Here is a 20,564-nt window from a genome sequence, read left to right on the forward strand (position 1 = left end):
GGTAGGATTTTTAGCAGTGGAAGCCTTAATGCCCTTGGGCCCCTGAGAATTGGTTTCAGGGTCTCCAACAGGATTTTTGAAAAGGAATCTGTGGGACTCAGGAACCCTGTAGTACCTGTCTGGTTTGCTAGGGGCTGGAGGCAAGGAATCAGGGGCCATACTGGATTCCAAAAACACATCAACAATATCTAGCACTGGAGGTATAGCCAAAGGCCTATGCTGAGGAAGAAAAAGGAAATCCCTAAGCCTCTTTTTGGATTCAGAGAAATCCTGACTTTCCCAGTGGAAATGCACCTTTAAGGTATGTAAAGTTTCCCCAAAAGAGAAATCCTCAGGCGGAGAAGCAGAGGGAATGGAATCCTCTGCAGAGTCCTCATAAGTAGGTATGGATAAATCCAGATCATTTGGCCAAAAGAACAGTCTTCCAAGAGCAATGTTGCAAGGAAGCTGAAGCCTCAAAAGGACCCCGGAGTCAATTTTTCAAGTTCAAAATTGAGGTCCCAGGAAGGTGGAATAGGCTTCCTAGGAGGCCTGAAATGAAGGACACCTTTAAGAAATTGACTTCAAACCTACATGCAAGAGGAGTCAATAGCAGATAAGTAGAAATAGCTGAAATGTGAGCTTTAACTGAAGAATATGCCAACCCATCAAGGAGCAATTCACACAAATAAGAGATAGCTAGAGGGATCCCTAATGAAAAGAGATCCTGGTTAAGAGAAAGGCACCAGATAGAAAATCTCAACTATTTGGACAAATATGACTTCCCGGCCTCCTGCAGAACCCTAAGCATGTCCCCAGAAAAGAGGTGCCTAAAAGGGATCAAAACCCTATCATCCACAGAGTCAGTTGAAGAGTGGATAGGGGAGGATGGATCAGAGACCATTTGACTTCTGTGAAAACATCCGTCCTGTGAGGTAACTTATGGTGATTACCCTTGGCTAGGTGAAGAAGTGGAAACCAATGCTGTCTTGGCCAAAAGGAGTTACCAGTATGATTTTAGGAGAATCTTGTTTGATCTTAACCAAGACCTTCCGAATCAGAGAAGGGGAGGGAAGGCAAAGCAAAATATCCCCTTCCAAGGAAAAGATAGTGTCCCCACCTTCCTAGCCAGAGGGCTTGGGACTCTGGCACAGAAATCCAAATCAGCGGGGATTCAAAAAGATCTACCTGTGGAGTACCCCATCACTGGACGATGTCCTGAAACACATCTCAGTGAAACATCCACTTGTGAGCCTGTGTACTGGACCTACTCAAAGAGTCCGTCACTGCATTTTGTTCAGAAGGAATGTAGACAGCCTTAAGAGTCACTCGATGTGGGACAGCTAGATCCCAGACCTGAAGAGCAAGTCTGTAAAGAAGATGGGACCATGCCCCCCCCCCACTTTGTTTGTTGATGCACCAGGTTACTGTGGTATTGTCTGCAAAGATTGAAAGGCCCTGGAAGGAGGAGGGAATGAAAAACCTGAAGAGCTAAAAGAAGAGCTCTCATCTCCTTTATGTTGATGTCATCTGACCTCTGATGGGGAGGCCAGACACCCTGAACTTTGAGTGAACCAAAAGAAGCTCCCCGAAAAGTTCCTGAGAAGGAACTGGAGGTTGAAAAAGAAGTCCTGGGTTGACAGAAAGTTAATGAATACACTACTGAAACTCGAGTTTGGGGCATGGAAGGAAAGAAACAAGGAAGTCCAATGGATGACAGTGTTCAAGCCACAACGACTTGAGGAACCACTGCAGTTTTCTCATATGGACTCTGGCTAGAGGCAACACAGGAATTGTGTAGGCAATGCATCCTAGAACCCTGAAACAATCCCTGGCTGTGACTGAAGCCAGAGGAAGAAGAGACTGAAAAAAGGTGGACAGAGACAGCACCTTGGGTGAAGGCAGGGATGCCAGCATGGGAATGGTCCAAATCTGGCAAGCAAGAAAAGCATGATCCTGAGAAGGAAATGGGCCTTATTTCTGAAAGTTTATGGTAAATACCAAACTTTGTAACAGAGAAACAGTAAACTGCAGGTGCTGATGCAGGACCTTGAGGGACAAAGCCTGAATAGGCAGGTCATCTATACAAGGAAAGATCTGACCCCTTGTCATCCTGCAAAAGGCAATGACAGGAGCAAGGCATTTGGTGAAAACCTCTGGGGAAGTACAGAGGCCAAAGGGCAACGAAGAGGACTGAAAATGCAAGTAAGAAACAGAGAAACAAAAACTTCCTGAAAAGGGGTAAATAGGGATGTGAACATAGGCATCTTTTAGAGGTCCAGGAATACCAATAAGGTCTTGGGAAGAGGAGAGAACAGGGTTTGAGAGGACAACATCCAAAAAGAAAGGCCATTAAGAAGGGTGTTGAGCTGAGGAAGGTCTAGAATGAGTCTCCAAGTGCCTTTCTTCCTAGGAACCAGAAGCATCCTGGAAATAAACCCTTTCCCTTCCCGAGCAGGGGTTACAACCGGAATGGTGCCCTGAGCCAAAAGGCCCTGAAGTAGTTCTGGAAAGACAGGAAGCTGTTCCTGAGGAGGCTGAGGGATGCTAAGAAAATGAGGAAGGGATTCCGACACCATGAAATATCCCTGGCAGATGATGGACAAAACCCGAGAGTCCCGAGTGCCGCTTAACCAACTGGGAAGGGAAAGACAAAGGGATAAGAGAACCTGGTCTAGGGAAAGGAGAAACAAACTATTAGATGGAACCTGGTTTGTCTTTAAAAAAAAAATGGCTTCTAAGAAGTAGAAATCAGAGTAAACTCAATGGGGTGCACACCTAGAACCCTAATTACCTTTAGGAGGAGCCAGGTTTGCCTGAGTACAAAAGCATATTTGGATGGATAATTCCTCTGGAATTTAGTGATAGGAGGCACAAAAATATGTTTCAATTCCTGCAAGGCCTTGTCTTTATCCTGCCGGGACTTAAAAGTTCAACGGCAGCAGAACCAAAAATGTCCTTATTATCAAGAGAAGCATCCAACAATTTAGTCTTAATATCATCAGGTAAGAGCTGGAGACAAAACAAAGAGTAACATCTCAAAACAGAACCAAACGCAGCAGCAGCCCTAGAGGAAGCATCAGCTGCATCACCAGTACATTTAATAGACTGGCGAGCCACTTGAGAGGAAGAACCCAGTAAAGAAAGGCCTGAGACCTTCCCCTTCTTATTCAAGGAGGTCAGAGATGGTCTCAGAAGTATGAAAAAGAAGGGCTAAAAACATACTTGGTCATATGAGTTTGGTAACTGATTGCTCTAAAAGCCAGGGTGACAGCAGTATATACCTTCTTTCAAAGACATTCCATGGCTCTACCGTCTTTATTAGAAGGAAGTAGTTTAGTGGAGGACAAAAGTTTAGAAAGGCATTTGTACAAAAACTTACAATCAAGTACATTATAAAACATGTCAGGTTTCATAGGGGTTGAAGGTTGAGAATCAGGGGCAACCAAGGCTGTAAAAAAGCTATCTAACAGGGCAGCAAAGACTGCAAGAACAGCAGAGGGTTTGGAGTCCATAATGCCTCTTTTGAGCATCAGAAACCTGAAAACAGTTCCATTTGAAACATTCCATCATATGGGAAATAGTGTCTACAAAGGAGAGGTCTTCTAAAGGAGAGTGAAAGGATTTAAGACTATGTAAGAGACTTCTCCGGAATCCAAATCCTCTTCAGAGGACTCCTGCTCTCTGGGCCTCTTAAGAGGGCAGATGACCAGGAGGAGTAGGCACAGAAACTCCTTGATGAGGCTTTATGGTCATTAAGGCATTAAACAACCCCTGGGTAAAATCCTGTAATTCATATTGGAGATCTTTAAATGCAGGGGAAATGTGCTTTTGTTTTTTTTTTTTTTTCTGAAGAACGTCTGCCCAAAAAATCCCAGAAAGTTTGAACCACTGTTGACACTCAACCAACATGGAAGAAATCTCCTCCCAAGCTACAATTTGTCGTATCCTCTTTGGTCCCTCAGATATAATCAACAGAGGCTCCCCCTCTCAACGTCTGGACTGGATTTTGCAAAGCCTCCGAGGAGTGCGAGAAGTCAGATCCATGCTGGCCTCTGACAGGGTTATTGCAATGGAATCCGAGACAACAACCAGACAATTCTTTGGGCTTTCAATCAGCTTCGAGACACGTCTTGGAGAGTTGTGACAGCAGCCGAATCAGACCAGGGTTTTATTGGCATTTTTCTTGGCATGGGCTAACAGGATGGGATGACTCTGCCACAGCACTTTGCATCAACAATTTAAGATGCGGGTTTTCTAGGTAAATTGATAGAGGGGGGAGATGACTACATAGGGTCTTCGGGACAAAAGCTTGGCAGACAGAATATTGGGTGCTTCTCATGACCATGCACAAACAGAAGAGACACTGCTCATGATGATCTTTATGGAGGAATCTGCCTCACACTGACATTTTCTTTTTCTGGATGACATGTAAATACACCAAAATAAAAATGGAAAGAGATAAGAAGAAACCCCAATATGGCACTTATTTGAAACATGGCTCAGTAATCAGAACAGAAGGAGCATCCACACCAATGTTCAATAATGGCATTCAGACTGTCGCAAAGTTCTGAGGTATGTATGCCCATATGTCACCTTTATGCTTTACTCCTTACACAGAGAGCACAAATGTGACGTACAATGTCTACAAATTTCAAAGGCTTTGGTATACTGGCCAAACATTGGGCTATCCTTGCCAGGAGATCCCTTATGTAAAAAATACTGCAAGAATGATTTGGAAGGACATCTAAATGTACTCTACATTGCTTGCCATGGTAAGGACTGACGTGGTAGCTGAGAAAAAAAATCCTATTCCCAGCAACATTCTAAAACTTTGCATGAGATTTCCAGTTGTTAGGCAAGCTGATGAATATAATCTTCCTACATGTCTCAGGGTCTTGCCCAGGGGATTTCTCCCAGTGGCATAAGTCTGGTATTCTATTCTGTAGGAGACACCAAGGCAGCATCTTCTCTAGACCTACAAACCACCTCATCCCAAAAGATCACTGCTCCATACTCAAGAGTGATGAGTACATAAATCCAACATGATCTCAATCACTGGGAAACAGCTGGCTACCATCTGAAGGAAACTCATTTCTGCCATTGTATTCATCATCTAGCTCATCAACTCAGTCACTATCAAAAGATCACCACATGCAGGGATAAAAGATCACCACCACATGCAGGGAAGGAAAACAGACAGACTAGTAAATTAAGAACTTCATCCCCATATTCATTACAATGCATGCTGTACTGCTGCTGATGTATCCATCCTTTAATCAAGCCCCAGTTCCTCCTCTCACCTTCACTCGTGAACGCTCCATTGAAGATATTTAAACTTCAACTGAGGCAGCTGTTTCCATCTCATTTACAGAGAATCCACTTTCTTTCATTATAGAACCATATCTCTTTACTTACAGGTGCTAATTAAGTGAACCACTCCACTGCATGCTTGATGTTGCAACAGCCTGAAACTAAAATGAAAATGCTACTTGCAAACACAAAGATAAAACCTTCACATCTCCAAACTATATAATCTCTACCTTGGTTCTACCTAGCTATCAAGTCCATAAAAATCACAGAGATGAAGTGAAACAAGACAAAGGCTTAGAGGAGACCTAGATTCATAATGTATGGATTCAACATAAAGCCAAGAAAGTAATCACAACTCTCGCTCCTCGAACACAGCAAACAAATAGCAAGCAGCATTAGCCCGGAGGCCCATTCTACTGCAGCACTTCATACAATACTTTATAAGTAAGAGGTTATTATTGCTCTCTCCATGTCAATAAAATGCACTCAAATAGTACTGGTAAATTCCTATGACTCTTGTAATACTTGTGCAACGTTCAACAGTTGATTTACTCAAGAGCCAGATGTTTCATTACTGGCTAAATTCAACATTCTAACACCACACAGTAGGGCTTTTTCAAGGAAGCAGAGGAGTATGCCATCCATAACTGGAATACATACTCATGCTCCTCGTTTTGAAAATGGGGATAACTACAAAATTCTGCCAATTGACTGGTGTTCTCAGCACCTTCCACACAGCACTGAAAAGAAATATCATCTGCTACACTCCAACACCAACATTCTAAAGTATTTCCAGCAAAATCTCACCAGATCCCATAGCCTGGCAAAGTGGAACTGTAACTGCATCAGGTACATCCATCTATAGAAATGGATCTCAATTTACCAGCTGCAATTTGAACGTTTCATCCCTCCTCCCTCAAAGGAGGGCATGCAGTGCATGCTCACTGGATTCAGGATTTCTTCAAAATGCTACTTCAACCTTGTGGTAAAATCTCTACTTCAGAACAGCATTTCAGCATCCTTGAAAAGAGCAGAATACACAATACTTGTGTATTCCTTTTTTTGAGTCACCAGAACCTCTGAGACAATGTCATTCTCCATGGGCTCAAAAAACTCTTCCCACATCTGGGCCTTCACCTTGGCAATTGCTGTAGTTGCTTTCTTGCCAGCCTTTCAGTACCCTATAATCCAAGCAGCCCTGTGCCAGCACTGCTTGCAAGACTTTAATCTGTCAACTTCTCTCCCCACAGCTGTCCTCCAAAAGGTCCTACATATACAGTCAAGACAAGCACAAACCACTTTTCAGCCACAACTCCTTACTACAAATTCAGCTAATAAGGTCTTGAACACTACATCTTCCTAGTCCACTACTCTCACATCTTTAGATATACTGTAGCAGCTATTTTGAAGTGGGAAGTGAAAGCATCCCACAAACAAGCACTGGCAGGCATTCTTAGAACATCTCTGCTACATATTAGGGTTCTATGGGTCTGTCCAGTTACTGCCCTGGTCATCTAACTCGACTCATTCCCAAGTGATGATCAACTGGCAGCTCAGTACATCTCGTGCACAGATTGTTTAGAACATTTGGCCTTGTGCCTCATGTAATTACAAGCTGAATATCAAAAACTAAACTGCATTATACAATAAGTAACTAAAGCAGTACAGTGGTGTGACGGTTAGTGCTACTGCATTACAGTTCTTGGTTCTCTGGGCCAGTTCCTGATTAGGGTGCCTTTGGTGTGGAGTCAGCATGTCCTCCTGTTGTCTGGTCATACTTTTGCTAGAAGGTACAGTTTCCACTCTCATCCTAAAGAAATAACATGAGGTAAAAATGGTGATCCTTTTAACTGCCCATATGTAGTTTGCAAGTGTAAAGAGCCTGTGATGGTTCAAAAGTCCCATGTATGACTGTTTATTTTACTTAATTATTTCATTTGTTAACCAGTGTAGATCTCCGCTCCAGATTAACATTTTTTTTTTGCTTTAGCCCGGGAGCAAACAGCCATCTTTCTTTAAAAATAATGCCAATCTAAAGATGCCAATGTCACACTATTTCACCATGGATTAGTACAAGCTATAATGTTACATTATGCAAGTTTTTACAACATTTGAGTTATTAGCAATACTTCTCTCATATACATACATTCATTTAGAAGACCATTTACAAAAAATATCTATATATCTATATATTAGGGGAACACGGAAGGGGAGAGGAGGATATGTTTAATTGACAGCATGAGGAATACAGCAAGGTGGTAGAAAGATGACAGAAAAGGGATATAACAGTACAGGGTAGATTAATGTATGACTGAGAATTTGTACTAGGTGGTAAAACTGGATGTCAGTCTTTTTTTTCTATTAATGTGACTGCTGTGATTTTTATATTTGACTCTGATGATGCCTTGATTGTAAAAAGCGAAAGCGCTAAGTCTCTTATTAAAGTGACAGTTTCTTGTGCAAGAACATGTTGGTGTGTCTGTTTAATTTTTTACTGTACTTACCACACTGCTACTGCATTTGTGGCTGCAGTTCATACACAGTATTCTACACCCTCCCTCTGAAAAATGAGTCATGCAATATTGACGACATTAGCTGATATGCAATTGATACAAATAATTATTTGTCATGCAACTATACAGAACTAAATACATATAGAAAATTATGTCCATGTTGCTGTGTATTTCACACTAGGTCTGAAAATACGATCAAATCATGTGACAGAAATTAGAATTAGGGAGCAACTGGTACTGTCTCTGCTGAATATTCAACTTTGGGGACATCAGGAACATCATCAGGGATGGAAGTAGAAGTTAAGACATTCTGCAACAGGAACGTTGTCTGGATTGCTCTGAGATCTAGAGTCTGTATCACAGGAACAATGCTGCGATATTGATTCTAATACAGGAAGATGTCTGCGATTTCTCCTGTACTCCACACCCTCCGATTCTACGAAGTATGATCTCTGCTCAGCACATATACCCGTTACTTGACTGATCCGGCCGAAACCTTTTGCCGTTTGCACCCTCACTGTCTCTCCTTTCAATGGATGAAGAAATCTGCTCAATTATAGCTGGACTTCTGGAAAGAATACTTTCTGTATAGTTAGGCTTTGATTATTCTGTTCTTTGCTTTAGGCCTCAACAAACTGGAACTGATAGGCAATGTTGTTCTGGTTTGCACAGACAGAAGTCTCTGAGCCGGCAAGCCAAGTATATTGTTACGGGGTATGTTTCTGAGATCAAGTTCAAAAAGACATCAGTATCATCACACTTTGACTTCTCTAATAATTGCTTTGCATTCTGTACTGCACATTCAGCTAGTCCATTTGACTGTGGATATTCTGGACTACTAACAACATGGACAAAGACCCATTATTTTGCAAATTTCTGAAACAACTGACTGGGAAATTGGGTATCACTGTCAGAAATAACTGTGTGGACTACCATGGACTGAGAACTGACATTTTAACTTGGTGACAATAGCAGTGGATATTAGATTAGGTGGTAAATCAATCTCAAACCAGTTTGAATAAGAGTCTACCAACACTAAGTAATGCTTGTTCCACTTGAATATATCAGTGGCTACTGTTGACCAAAGTAGTACAGGAACTTGACTTAGCTGAAGTGGTTCTTTTTGCAAGTGCAGTTTAGTATTATTGCTTACTGAACAAGAAAAAAGTACTTTATCAATGTCTTACTAGAGAAGGTTAAAATACTAATCCTCTTGCCCTTCTTTTGGCAGATTTGTACCCTGGGTGATCACAATGCAAAGTCTGGATATATTCACATTGTAAGGAAGCAGGAACAACAATTTTAGGACCTTTGAAAATACTGCCATCTTTCATCAACATCTCATTTCGATAAGGGAAATAAGTTTGCATTTCAGGTGGTACACTACACAGCTTTGACAACCATCTAGCATTAATGTAGTGGTTCAGCTTTTGCAAAATTGGATCAGTCTTTGCATGATCTCTCAGCTAGAGTCACGTGGCAGAAAAAATACGAACTTCCATGACATCGAAGTCAAAATTCTCTACATGAAGCTGTTCTGTTGTATTTCTGGGTGATCTGGATTAGGTATCAGTCATATAAATAAGTTTGCCTTTTGTATGGACCATTTTGAAGTTGTACTTTTGCAATTTGAGCATCATTCTTGGTAATCTCGCTGGAGCTGAATGCATAAGCTTCTTTAAAATAGTGACTGGAGGTTGGTGATCAGTTTCAATATGAATAGCTCGACCATAAATATAATTATGAAACTTTGAACATGCAAATACTATTGCCAAAAGATCTTTCTCAATTTGAGCAAACTTCATTTCAGTTTGGGTAAGAGATCTAGATGCACAGGCTACTGGTCTGCCTTCTTGAAGGATAACTCCACCAAGACCAAATTTTGAAGCATCACAGGAAAGTTACTGGTTTACTTGACATCATAACATCTTAATGTACGTGGGGTGGCAATTTTCTGCTTAAGGTCTTCAAATGTTCTCTGGTTCTGTTCCAACCAAGACCACGTAACACTTTTGCGTGTTAGCTCTCTCAAAGGCCTGTGAACATTACACATTGAACCAGTGTCTACTTTGGTCTTGGTGGTTTCACCATTGATCTGGACAGTACAAAACACTTTGTTCTTTGCCTACAAATTCACTGCATCAACCTTTTCACCAATTACTGACACACCATCTATGTAAAAAGTAGAATTGCAGCTCTGTGTGTGATCATCTTGCTTTTTTAAGTGACCCTTTATAACTGTATGAGGTTTACTTGATTTGCAAAACTTTTGAAACTGGTTCCATTTTTTTACACTTGTGGTATTGCTAACCAAATGCCAAGCATTTTTCTCTAAGACATGACTGGCACCACAACTGAGATAGTTAAAGTTTGATTGGGGTTTTGCTGACTAACCCTTGTACTGCAGTGAGCATGTCATCTTCTTAGAACTTACTGGAAAACTATGGGTTTTACCTCAGGAGCCTGCAGGGGTGGCAGGTGCCATGTGCTTTGGCTGCCTTCTGCTAGCCACGTGTTGTATGTTGTCTACATTTGCTCTGGAGCCTGCTGAAAGCATGCTCTTATCACCTGCAAGCATACTTGTGTGCCTTTCTGTAACTTCATGGATTTGATAACTCTCAATAGCTTTGCTCAGTGTTAAATCACTGTCATGAACAAAATCTTTCTCACTGCAGCACTATTAATACCACACACAAGCCAGTCCTTTATTAAATCATGTTTTAAGTCACCAAACTTGCACGTTTTAGCTCTGTTTCTCAGGTCAGTAATAAAAGCTGCAAAAGTTTCTCCTTGCTTTGATCCCTCGTGTAAAACAAATGCCACTCTAATGTAAAATTTGTCTGGGGGTTGCACATTTCCTTGAATTTGCATTTCAAACACTTGGGGTCTTCCCCTTGATCTAGCCTGTCCAACAATATGACATTTTTCATCTTCTCCCTCATATACTGCTGGTGTATACAAAAAAGAATGCTCTCTTTTAATGCCTCTAACCCAGCTAGGTTTAGCAAAATGAATGCCTGGTGCATGCATCTTTTTCAAAACAAAATACTTGAATAAAAATATCGTACTCTTGCTTAACTATTCTCCAGTTCTCTGCAATATTCTGAACAAATACAAGGGGTGATGGTTTGTGAAATCTGTCTGCCATATTAACACATACCAGTGAAGGCTTTTGCAAGTATGCAACAAACACACATATATACATATGCCAGAAATTTATGTCAGTATTGGTAACTATGCCCAATAGCACAACAAGCCTCTGAATAACTGAACTTTGCGAAATAAGTCTCCTGGGCATAAGAATACACTTGAAATCACTGTACTGTAAGAAATCACCTCTTATCAGTGTAAGAAACATTTCAAAATAACTGCACTGTGCAAATAAACTGGGCAGAAGAAGCTCAGAGTTACTTTCCCCAAACAGTTGTACTTTGCTAAATAACTCTTTACAGTGCAAGAAACACTCTGTAATGGAGGCACTCTGCGAATAGACACAGCCAGCACAAGCACTACATGATACAATTGTACTCTGCACACAGACAGACTCCGGAATAAATGCACAGTAATAAGCACACACTGTAAGCACTTTTACATACTGAGATACTTTGAATAACTCTAGTTATGCCCTTAATTGCTTCAATCAATACAAAACAGTACTTTATGCCAAAAAACATGCAGTCTCCTTGTTTTATTTATGCTTAATGTGCCCTTTTTCTCTTTTACTATATTCATTTTGCTTGTTTAATCTTTTTTTCATGCCCATTATACTTTTATTGTGCTTGTTTTACTCTAAATATACCCGTTTTACTTTAAACATGCTCATTTGCAATTCTGAGGCAATTCCTAACCCTTTATGTGCTTTTCTGATAACTGTTTTATCAAATATCTTAATTTTAAACATTTGGTTTAATAAACTTTTTTGTGCCTCGCTTGTTTAACAATGTGGTTTGTGCCCTTGTAATGCTCTGTTTTACCTTCTTTATAAAATAAATAGTTTGTGCAAGTTTTCATTACCTTTGGTTAGTTTCTAGGCCTTTTTTGTACTCTGTTCTCTTAGTTTTACTTCACTGTTAACTCAGCACCTCGTAGCTCTGAAAAGCAGTGTCTGGAATCCCAGTTCTGACGCCATGTCACTCATCCAGTCAGGACAAAACAGACTAGCATTTCCAGGTTCTATTCAAGCAACTTTATTATGTAAAAACACATCACGATTGAAGCTTAACTAGCTTAGATAAACTTGCAAGCAAAAAAGAAGTTATGTACTCACCATAATGTTCCATCTGAGTAGGTAACTTCATTTGTCAGCAACCTGTGGGTATCGGATCCGACCTGGATCCGAGCCGGCAGCTTTCTAAGCTAGAGATCCGAGCTCCAAGCTCATCCCCCTTACCCATAATGCCCTGCCACCTCCTTCCAATCCCCAGATCGCGTTTGCCCATCTACATAGTTTCACCATGACAAAGCAACAACCTGGAGAATCCTAACCTAAGGATTAACAAATGACCTGGATAAACCATCCTAGTGATCAGGAAACCAAAGAACCAGGTTAGGGGGAAGGAGGGCGGGACAGTTGCTGACAAATGAAGTTACCTACTCAGATGGAACATTATGGTGAGTACATAACTTCTTTATCTGAAGTAGGAAACTTCATTTGATCATCAACCTGTGGGACAGAGTCCCCAGCTACCAAAAAACTTGGGAGGTCCTCAAGGAAGGATATTCCGGAGGACTGCACAGCCAAAAGCCGCCCTTCCTCTAGACACTAAATCCAATTTATAGTGAGAGATAAATGTATGACAGGATGCCCAAGTAGCCGCAGAATAAATGTCATCCAAGGGAATTCTTGACCAGAAAGCAGCTGATGTAGCCATAGAACGGGTAGAGTGAGCGCGAACCCCAGTAGGTTCTGGCAGGCCAGATAGGTTATATATGAACAAAATGCAATTCGAAATCCATCTGGCCAGAGTCACCTTTGATACAGGCTTACCCAAGAAGGGTTTAGCAAAAGAGACAAATAGCTGATCAGACTTGCGGAAGGCCGCTGTTCTGTGTAAATAAAACAATAACTGCCTATGAACATCTAACAAATGAAGTTTGTACTCCCCTTTGTTTTGATAACTAGGGAAGAAAACTGGGAGATTAATGGACTGATTGATATTCGTCTCGGAGGCCACTTTAGGTAAGAAAGATGGGTTAGTCCTGAGAGAGACCCTGTCCTTATGAAAAAACAGATACGGAGCTCTAATACAGAGAGCTTGAAGCTCCGACACTTTTAGCTGAGGTAATGGCTACCAAAAAGGAAGTTTTCCAGAAAAAGAATGTCAAATCAACAGAGGCTGCAGGTTCAAAAGGAGGTCCAGTTAGGGCTTGAAGGACCAAGGTTAGATCCCAAGGAGGGACAGGGTTCCTAACAGGGGGTCTCAAGAGAAACGTACCTTTCAGAAAGGCCTTGCAAATCTTGGTGGAAGCGAGGGGACTGAGATTATTGCCAATGTGAAAATGCGAGATGGCAGCCATTTGAACCTTTACAGTAGAGGAACTGGCCCCTTGCTGAAAAATATGCGATAGAAAATCGAGCACTGCTGGGATGGGAGCAGTGAAAGGGTCCAATTTCCTATGAGACGCCCAAATAGAAAACCGCTTCCATTTACTATTGTAAACCTTTCTGGTAGATGGCTTATGCGCCGCTACCAGGATGGATCTAACTGCAGACGAGATACCGGGAGTCCTAGCAACTAATAGAACTGGATCCACGCTGAAAGCTTGAGATCGACCAGGTTCGGGGGTTTCAATCCCCAAGGATGAGATATTAGATCCGGGATGGGATCCAAGATCCAGAGAGGAGCTATAAGATAAGACCGCAGGCACAGGAACCAGGTTTGACGAAGACAGAATAGGGCTATGAGGATAATCTTGTTCCCCAACCAACAAGCTTTCTGTAAGAATTTTGTCATCAATGGAAGAGGAGGATAAGCATACAGAAGACCGGGTGGCCAAGCATGAACTAGAGCGTCTCTGGGGCTTCACTGTACTTCGAGTTGGAAGGCGACGTGAAGAGATTGCAGCAAGGTTGACCCCACTTGCGAAAGATCTGTTTCGCTACTAAGGGATTCAGAGGCCACTCGTAAGGTGAGAGGATAGTTCGACTCAGTTTATCCACTAGGATGTTGGACCAACCCAGAATGTGCATTGCTAGCAGAAAACGGTTGGTGGATATCGCCCAATCCCAAACTCTCATGGCCTCTCGACAAAGAGGGTAAGACCTGGTCCCCCTCTGTTTGTTGATGTACCAGACCACCGACATGTTGTCTGACTGAATCGCAATAGTCCCTGGAGGGAGAAAGGCATAAAGGGCTTGCAACACTAGAAGCACCGCTCTCATCTCCAGAACATTGATATGTAGAACGGTCTCTACATCCACGTACCTTGAACAGTTCTGCCCTCGTAATGCCCCCCCACCCAAGGCGAGAAGCGTCCGTGGTCACTGTGGCTTGGGGTTGTTGCATAACAAACGGTCGCCCTTTCCGAAGCTCTCGGGAGTGGAGCCACCACAAGAGAGAATTTTTGCACACTCTGCTGAGATGAATCGGCAAGTCCAATGGATGGTGAAGGATGGACCACTGAACCTGTAATGTCTACTGGAGAATCCTCATGTGCAAGCGGGCTAAGAGCGCGAGGTTGATTTCCGCTGCCATGGACCCTAGAGCTCTCAGGACTAACTCTGCTGATGGGGCAGGTGATGGAGAAGGGCTAAAGCTTGTAAAGTCAAACTGCGAAGTCTGTCTGGTGTCAAGAAGGCCTTGGTCTGAAGCGTGTCTATCCTGGCCCCTATGAACTCCAAGACTTGAACTGGTTGGAGGGATGACTTCTTCAAGTTTATGGTGATCCCCAAATGGGACGCTAGACGTAGGAAACAATCCCTGGCTAAGCAGAGTAGACGCCTGGTGGGGGCGGTCAGAAGCCAATCGTCCAGGTAAGGAAAAACCTGTATTCCCTGAAGCCTCAGGTGGGCCGCTACAACTGCCATGACCTTGGTGAACACCCTGGGGGCTGTCGTGAGACCGAAGGGTAGGACCCTGAACTGGTAATGACTGGCCCCTAACCATAAGCGGAGAAACTTCCTGGATCGCCTGTCCATGAGAATGTGATAGTATGCATCCTTGAGGTCTATGGAGCACATCCAATCCTTCTCCTGCAGCAGAGGCAGAATGGATTGAAGCAGGACCATCAGGAATTTTTCCTTGGCAATGAAGAGGTTCATTGTTGAAAGGTAGAGGATCGGCCTTAAGTTCCCCGTCTTCTTTGGCACCAAAAAGAACCTGGAGTAATTGCCCAATCCGGATTGTCCTGGGGGGAGGACGTGCTGGATGGCTCTTTTTTCTAGCAGCTTATTTACCTCTAAAGCTGCAGCCTCCCTCTGACTGGGTGGTACATCGGGGAGGCGCCTCGACTGAGGAGGCAGATTTATGAAAGGGATAGAGTAACCTCCAGATATTATTCGAAGCACCCAGCGATCTGATGTTATGGACTCCCCATTGGGCCAATTGCTTTGAAAAACGCTCCGACTGCCTCCAGAGAGGAGCAGTCGGGCAACCCTTCAGGGCTGCTGCGTGGGTCGATCAGAAAAGGGTTCCCGCGACCCAAAATTTTCCGTCCCCCCCCCCGCCTCTGGGCCGGCGTCCACTTTGTCCTCCTCTGCCTCTGAAAGATGAAGGGTCCGGAGCGTAACGGGACTGCTGAGACTTCCGGAACCACATCATCTTTTGTCCTCCCTGGTTCCTAGAAAAGGACCTTTGAGGAGCCGAGAAGCGGATTCCGACGGCAGACAGAGTCTTCCCATCTTTCTCGCTCTGAACCAATGTGTCGCGGACGGTCTTCCCAAACAGAGTAGAACTGAAGGGTGCATTCGCGAAGGACGCCTTGTAAGGTTCCGCAAAGTCACAAAGCCTGGGCCAGGTGGGACGTCTTAAGGTGATACCGGACCCGCTGGCTCTAGCGGCTCCTTCCGTGGCATGGGAAAGTAGCCGCATAGACGTATTCAAAACAGATTTGAGAGTGGCCATGTGAGTCGAGAAGGTCCGTTTGTCCTCGGTCGACATGGACTCAGGGGGAGACTCAGCATATTCTTTCACCAGATCCCGCTGAAGTCTAATTACATGGGCCAAATAATTCAGCGCCCTTATAGAATAGTTGGCTGAAGCAAACATCCACTTCCCGATACAATCAATAGTCCGAGACTCCTTATCAGGGGGATGGATCGAGGAACTATCCTGAGAGAGTTCCCTCTTGGTGGCTGCCGCCACCACAATGGCATCTACCGGGGAACACTTACTCCAAGCCGTCCTATACACGGGGGGACTGAGAATCCTGTCTGGCCTCCTGGGGATAGGCTCTACAGTGTCCGGTTCCTTCCATGCCTTGGTAGTGATGAGGTCAACTAGGGGATCGGCCGGAGGGGACAACCAAAAGTTAGACAGGCCTGCGTCGAATGCCTCCAGAAACACCGACTCGTCCGAGGAAGGCTTTTGGGCTGACCACCCCCCTTTCAGGCAAAGCATTTCCATAATGTCTCCAAAGGAGACGTCATCGGGGGGTGACCTGGGGGAACCTTCCCCTTCTTCCAAATCGGTGTCCTCCGTGAGGGACTCAGGGGAGTCCAAGTGCCTCCTCTTACACTTACGTTTGTGAGGGACCTCCTCGGTGGGACTGTCCGAGGAGGGCTCACTAACAGGGCCGTGTTCCGCCAGTGGAATGGGCTGGGGCGTCAACGCAGGCTGCCCCTGGGACTGGATGATGGAAGTCTAGTCCAGCTGCGAGTGAGTGGGGGCTGGATCCAAATAAAGACTAGGGGGTCTCAAACCTCTCGAGAGAACCCTCTCCACCACGTCGAAAGCCGAGGGTGAACCAATCTCTCTGGGCTCCGTGGTTAACACCCTCGGATCCGGCGTAGGGATCGGCATCGGAGCCGAAGTGCTCGGATCTGAGAGGGAAGTGTGCTCTGACCAAAATGGAGCCGAAGACACACTGGCCCCCCCGGATCCAACGCACGGCTCATGGCTCTGAGAGCTCAGATCCGAAAGGGGATCCAAGAAACTCGAGGGCATGGCTGGCGTCGAGGTAACTATAACTGTCGGCGCCGACACCTCGGCTCCGAAACCCGATAATGGATCAGAGAAGAAGCTATCGGGGCAAAAAGTGAGGCTGAATTCCCCCCGGAGGGCGGGAGGCAGCAGCACTCCCATCTGCATCTGGGTTTGGAGGAAACGACTCATCATCCGGTCCATGTCAGCGTCGGAGAGACTGCGGGTCGACCTAGAAGAGGCCGCCGAAGCTGGCCGGGAGGGCCGCCGCAACAACCTCAAAGATGGTTGGGCCTCCTCCTCCGGCTCCGGTGAGAAGCATGGAGGGGAGGAAGGCTCGGAAATCTTCTGAGGTGAGGACAGCAACTTGGCAGGCGAGGCCGTGGGAGCAGAGTCGGCCCGCCGCTTGTGGCTCCTATGCCTTTCTTTCTCCCTCTCTCTCCTTCTCCCTTTCTCTCTCTCTGTCCTCTCCTCCTTCTCCTTCTTAGAGTCCCTCTCTCCCTGAGAAGAAATGGGAGGTTGAGTCCCAGGCAGGGGAGAGTGAACAACAGACTGAACAGCCGCAGCCGTGGCTGTAGCCACTGAGGGAGAGGAGGAGGAAGCCGACTCAGAGGGTAGAAGACCCGCCAGAAACAGCTTATTCCTCCTATCCCTCAGGGCCCGGGGGTTAAAAGCTGCACAAATTTGGCAGCCCGAAGACAAGTGCGATACCCCCAGGCAGAGGACGCATTGAGTGTGGCCATCCGCTGGGTAAAGCTTATGACCACACTCAGTGCACTTAGAAAAAATGGCCTTAGAGGCCTCGGCCATTACCCCAAAAGAAAACACACACGCACCTCACACAATCACCTAAGGGAAAAAAAGGGGGAGTACTAGGCTTTAAACTAAGAGGAACGGTAAAGGGGTTTAAATTAAGGAGTTAACTGCTCTCACACAAAAAAACTAATAAGATTTTAGAAAACTTTCCTACTCACGATCACCTAAAGCTAGGAGCTCGAGAAATCCGTGCTTGACAAAGCAGCGGCAAACGAGATCTGGGGATTGGAAGGAGGTGGCAGGGCGTTATGGGTAAGGGGGAGGAGCTTGGAGCTCGGATCTCTAGCTTGGAAAGCTGCCGGCTCGGATCCCGGTCGGATCCGATACCCACAGGTTGATGATCAAGTGAAGTTTCCTACTTCAGGTCTAGCTATTACACTCATATGCTCACTCTCTGGCTGCACATTCAACACAGCACTGAAGCTACCATGTGCTTGCTCTTTATATGCACGTGCCGCCCCTGGAAATTATTCTTAAAGGTACAACATACACACTTATACTACACCAAGCTTGTGGGGCTGTGGTGAAGAAACTGTCAGCAGCATGGAGTTTGACAGGTTGTGTATTTAATAATGCAGTGATGCAAGACTGATTCACAGATGGTAGGCAGCAGTGCATTTTGTTATTATACTGGGTAAATATAGAGTAGTTTCTAACCATTAATGTATACATTATTGATTCTAGCTGTGCATTTATCTTTGTTTTACTGAAAACCATTTCACGTTGGCTAAGACAGAGTGCTGGTATTCACTTCAATGTGCCAGGATAATATCTGGAGCATTTCTCCCCGGGCCTCTGCTGAAAATTGGCTTTGTTCCAAGTCAGACTTTCCTGGTAAAACAAATGTTAAATAAATATCTGCAAATGTTGGCTGGGTTTACTGTAAGGTTAAGTTTTTCTCAGATGCATTTGCTGCCAGAGGGAGGCACATTCAGATGCTGACTAGAAGAACTCTTTTCCTATGGCCATTATTCCATCTATTGGGAGGAAGTCAGGGATATTTCTAGTGTAAAAATAGTACTCTCAATGCTTGCTGAACTAGGTTCCTGCTCCCCCACAGCCATAAATATGATGCAGTGGGTATCAGAAAAGGAATGATTAGCAAGAGCGATCGAACACATTGTAATTAATCTGACTACATCACCTGAAGCATTATAAAAAAATGTACCAACAAATACTGTCTACTTATGTCATACATACCTGTCACAAGTGTTTGAAAACTGAATACTGTCAACTTTGTCCTGGAAAATTAAAAAGAATTTCAAGTCATTAATTAAACATGCATTGCTTATCATTTTTCTACAAAGTTATTACTACTGCTGCAATAGGCACAGTGAAATAGGATATACACAGACTTGATGACTTGCACTTAGAGGTAGAGACAAGAGAAAAAATAATCAGGAACAACAAAGGTCTAGAAATCAGGACAGATTTTAAATATTGCTCTAACAAACTTAGAAAGTTGCTAGAATAACAGGATCTGTATTAGCATGCATTTTCCGTAAGATATCAAATCTAAAACTCAAATATGTCATTATTTACTGACTTCAATCCTCGTGATTTTCCCAAAAAAAAAATTTTTTATGAGGCAAAAATGTGGACAGTTGAGAGGTATGACAGACAAAAGCCCAAACTCACAGCTGCTTTACACTAATGCTATTAACACAAAGATAATTTATATGAATACTCATTTTCTGGAAAACAACTCCTTATATGCATTATATTTAGTGGATGTAACCCTCCCTTTTTCATAAAAGGATCACATACTTTACATGGGAGAGATCAAACGGAGTCAAAATCAACAGTTTAAAAGCATGGCTATACAACAGATTATTGCTTCAGGAATGCCCATACAGTTGCACTAAAGCAAATACTTCAGAACCATTTTACGTAGGTCGCAATATGTAGGAAGATAACCACATAACTTGGTCCTGTGGAAACTACTTTAGGCAAATAGCTAGAGGCCTGGCTCTGTATCACACACGTATTAAACACAAAAAGACAGTGAACCTCCTGCAGATCCTTTAATAAGGCCATAGGCACCTGTGCACTGAAAGGCATTTCTAATTAGCCTACTGGAAAACTGATAAAAGCAAATTAGAAGTTATGTACTTACCACAACTTGGCATCTGTGTTGTCCATTTTTATTTTTCCTCAGGAATGGCTCTTGGACCAGATCCTTGGATCCGACTCAGCCTCAAATACAAGACTTTGGATCCAAATCTCATGCTCCTCCCTGTACAAAAAATGCTCTATCCCATCCCCAACTCGTCAGATTGAGTTTGCTGCCTTACTGCCCATTGTGTTATAGAGACAAAACAGACACAGGAAAAGACTGAGGCTCAGACCAAGAACATGAGGCTTTCGATATCATCCAAAGATCCTTCTAGGAGTGACGGGGCGGGGGATGGCTGGGAGGGAAGGTGAAGAAGAATGAAAATGGATAACACAAATGGCAAGTTATAAGTACATAACTTCGAAATCTGATGATGTTCTTTTCATTCTGCCTCACGAATGGGTCAGAGTCCCCAGGTACGTAACTCTCGAGAGGCCCTCAAGGAAGGACATGCCAGAACACTTTTGAACTAAAGGAAGCTCTGCTTCTGATAACAATGTCTAATTTGTAATGTGCAACAAAGTAGTCTTTGACCAAGTGGCTGCAGTGCAGATGTGATCAGTGGAAGTTCTTGATGAAAAGGCAGATGAAGTAGCCATAAATCTAGTGGAATAACCTCTGGGAGGATAAGGTAACTCCAAACCTTTCTTAGAATAAATAAGTGAAATACAATCAGTAATCCATTTGTGGCAAGTGTAATTTTGGAAACTCTCTGACCCAAGCAGTTAGGGGATAAAAGGATACAAA

At 43.8% G+C, this 20,564-nt stretch overlaps 1 protein-coding gene across 1 annotated transcript in view; it reads right to left on the reverse strand.

The window, feature by feature from the left end:
- BRWD1 (bromodomain and WD repeat domain containing 1) overlaps positions 1 to 20,564 on the reverse strand; it is a gene marked incomplete in the record, with an annotated part of 4,378,631 nt that overhangs the window by 3,096,982 nt on the left and 1,261,085 nt on the right. The window contains 1 exon segment of the mRNA XM_044071461.1: positions 18,902 to 18,942. Coding sequence (XP_043927396.1) covers positions 18,902 to 18,942 — 41 coding nt within the window.

The sequence above is a fragment of the Protopterus annectens genome, chromosome 5.part0, assembly GCF_019279795.1.
Source record: "Protopterus annectens isolate FY-2018-M chromosome 5.part0, PAN1.0, whole genome shotgun sequence".
Classification (NCBI taxonomy): Eukaryota; Metazoa; Chordata; order Ceratodontiformes; family Protopteridae; genus Protopterus; species Protopterus annectens.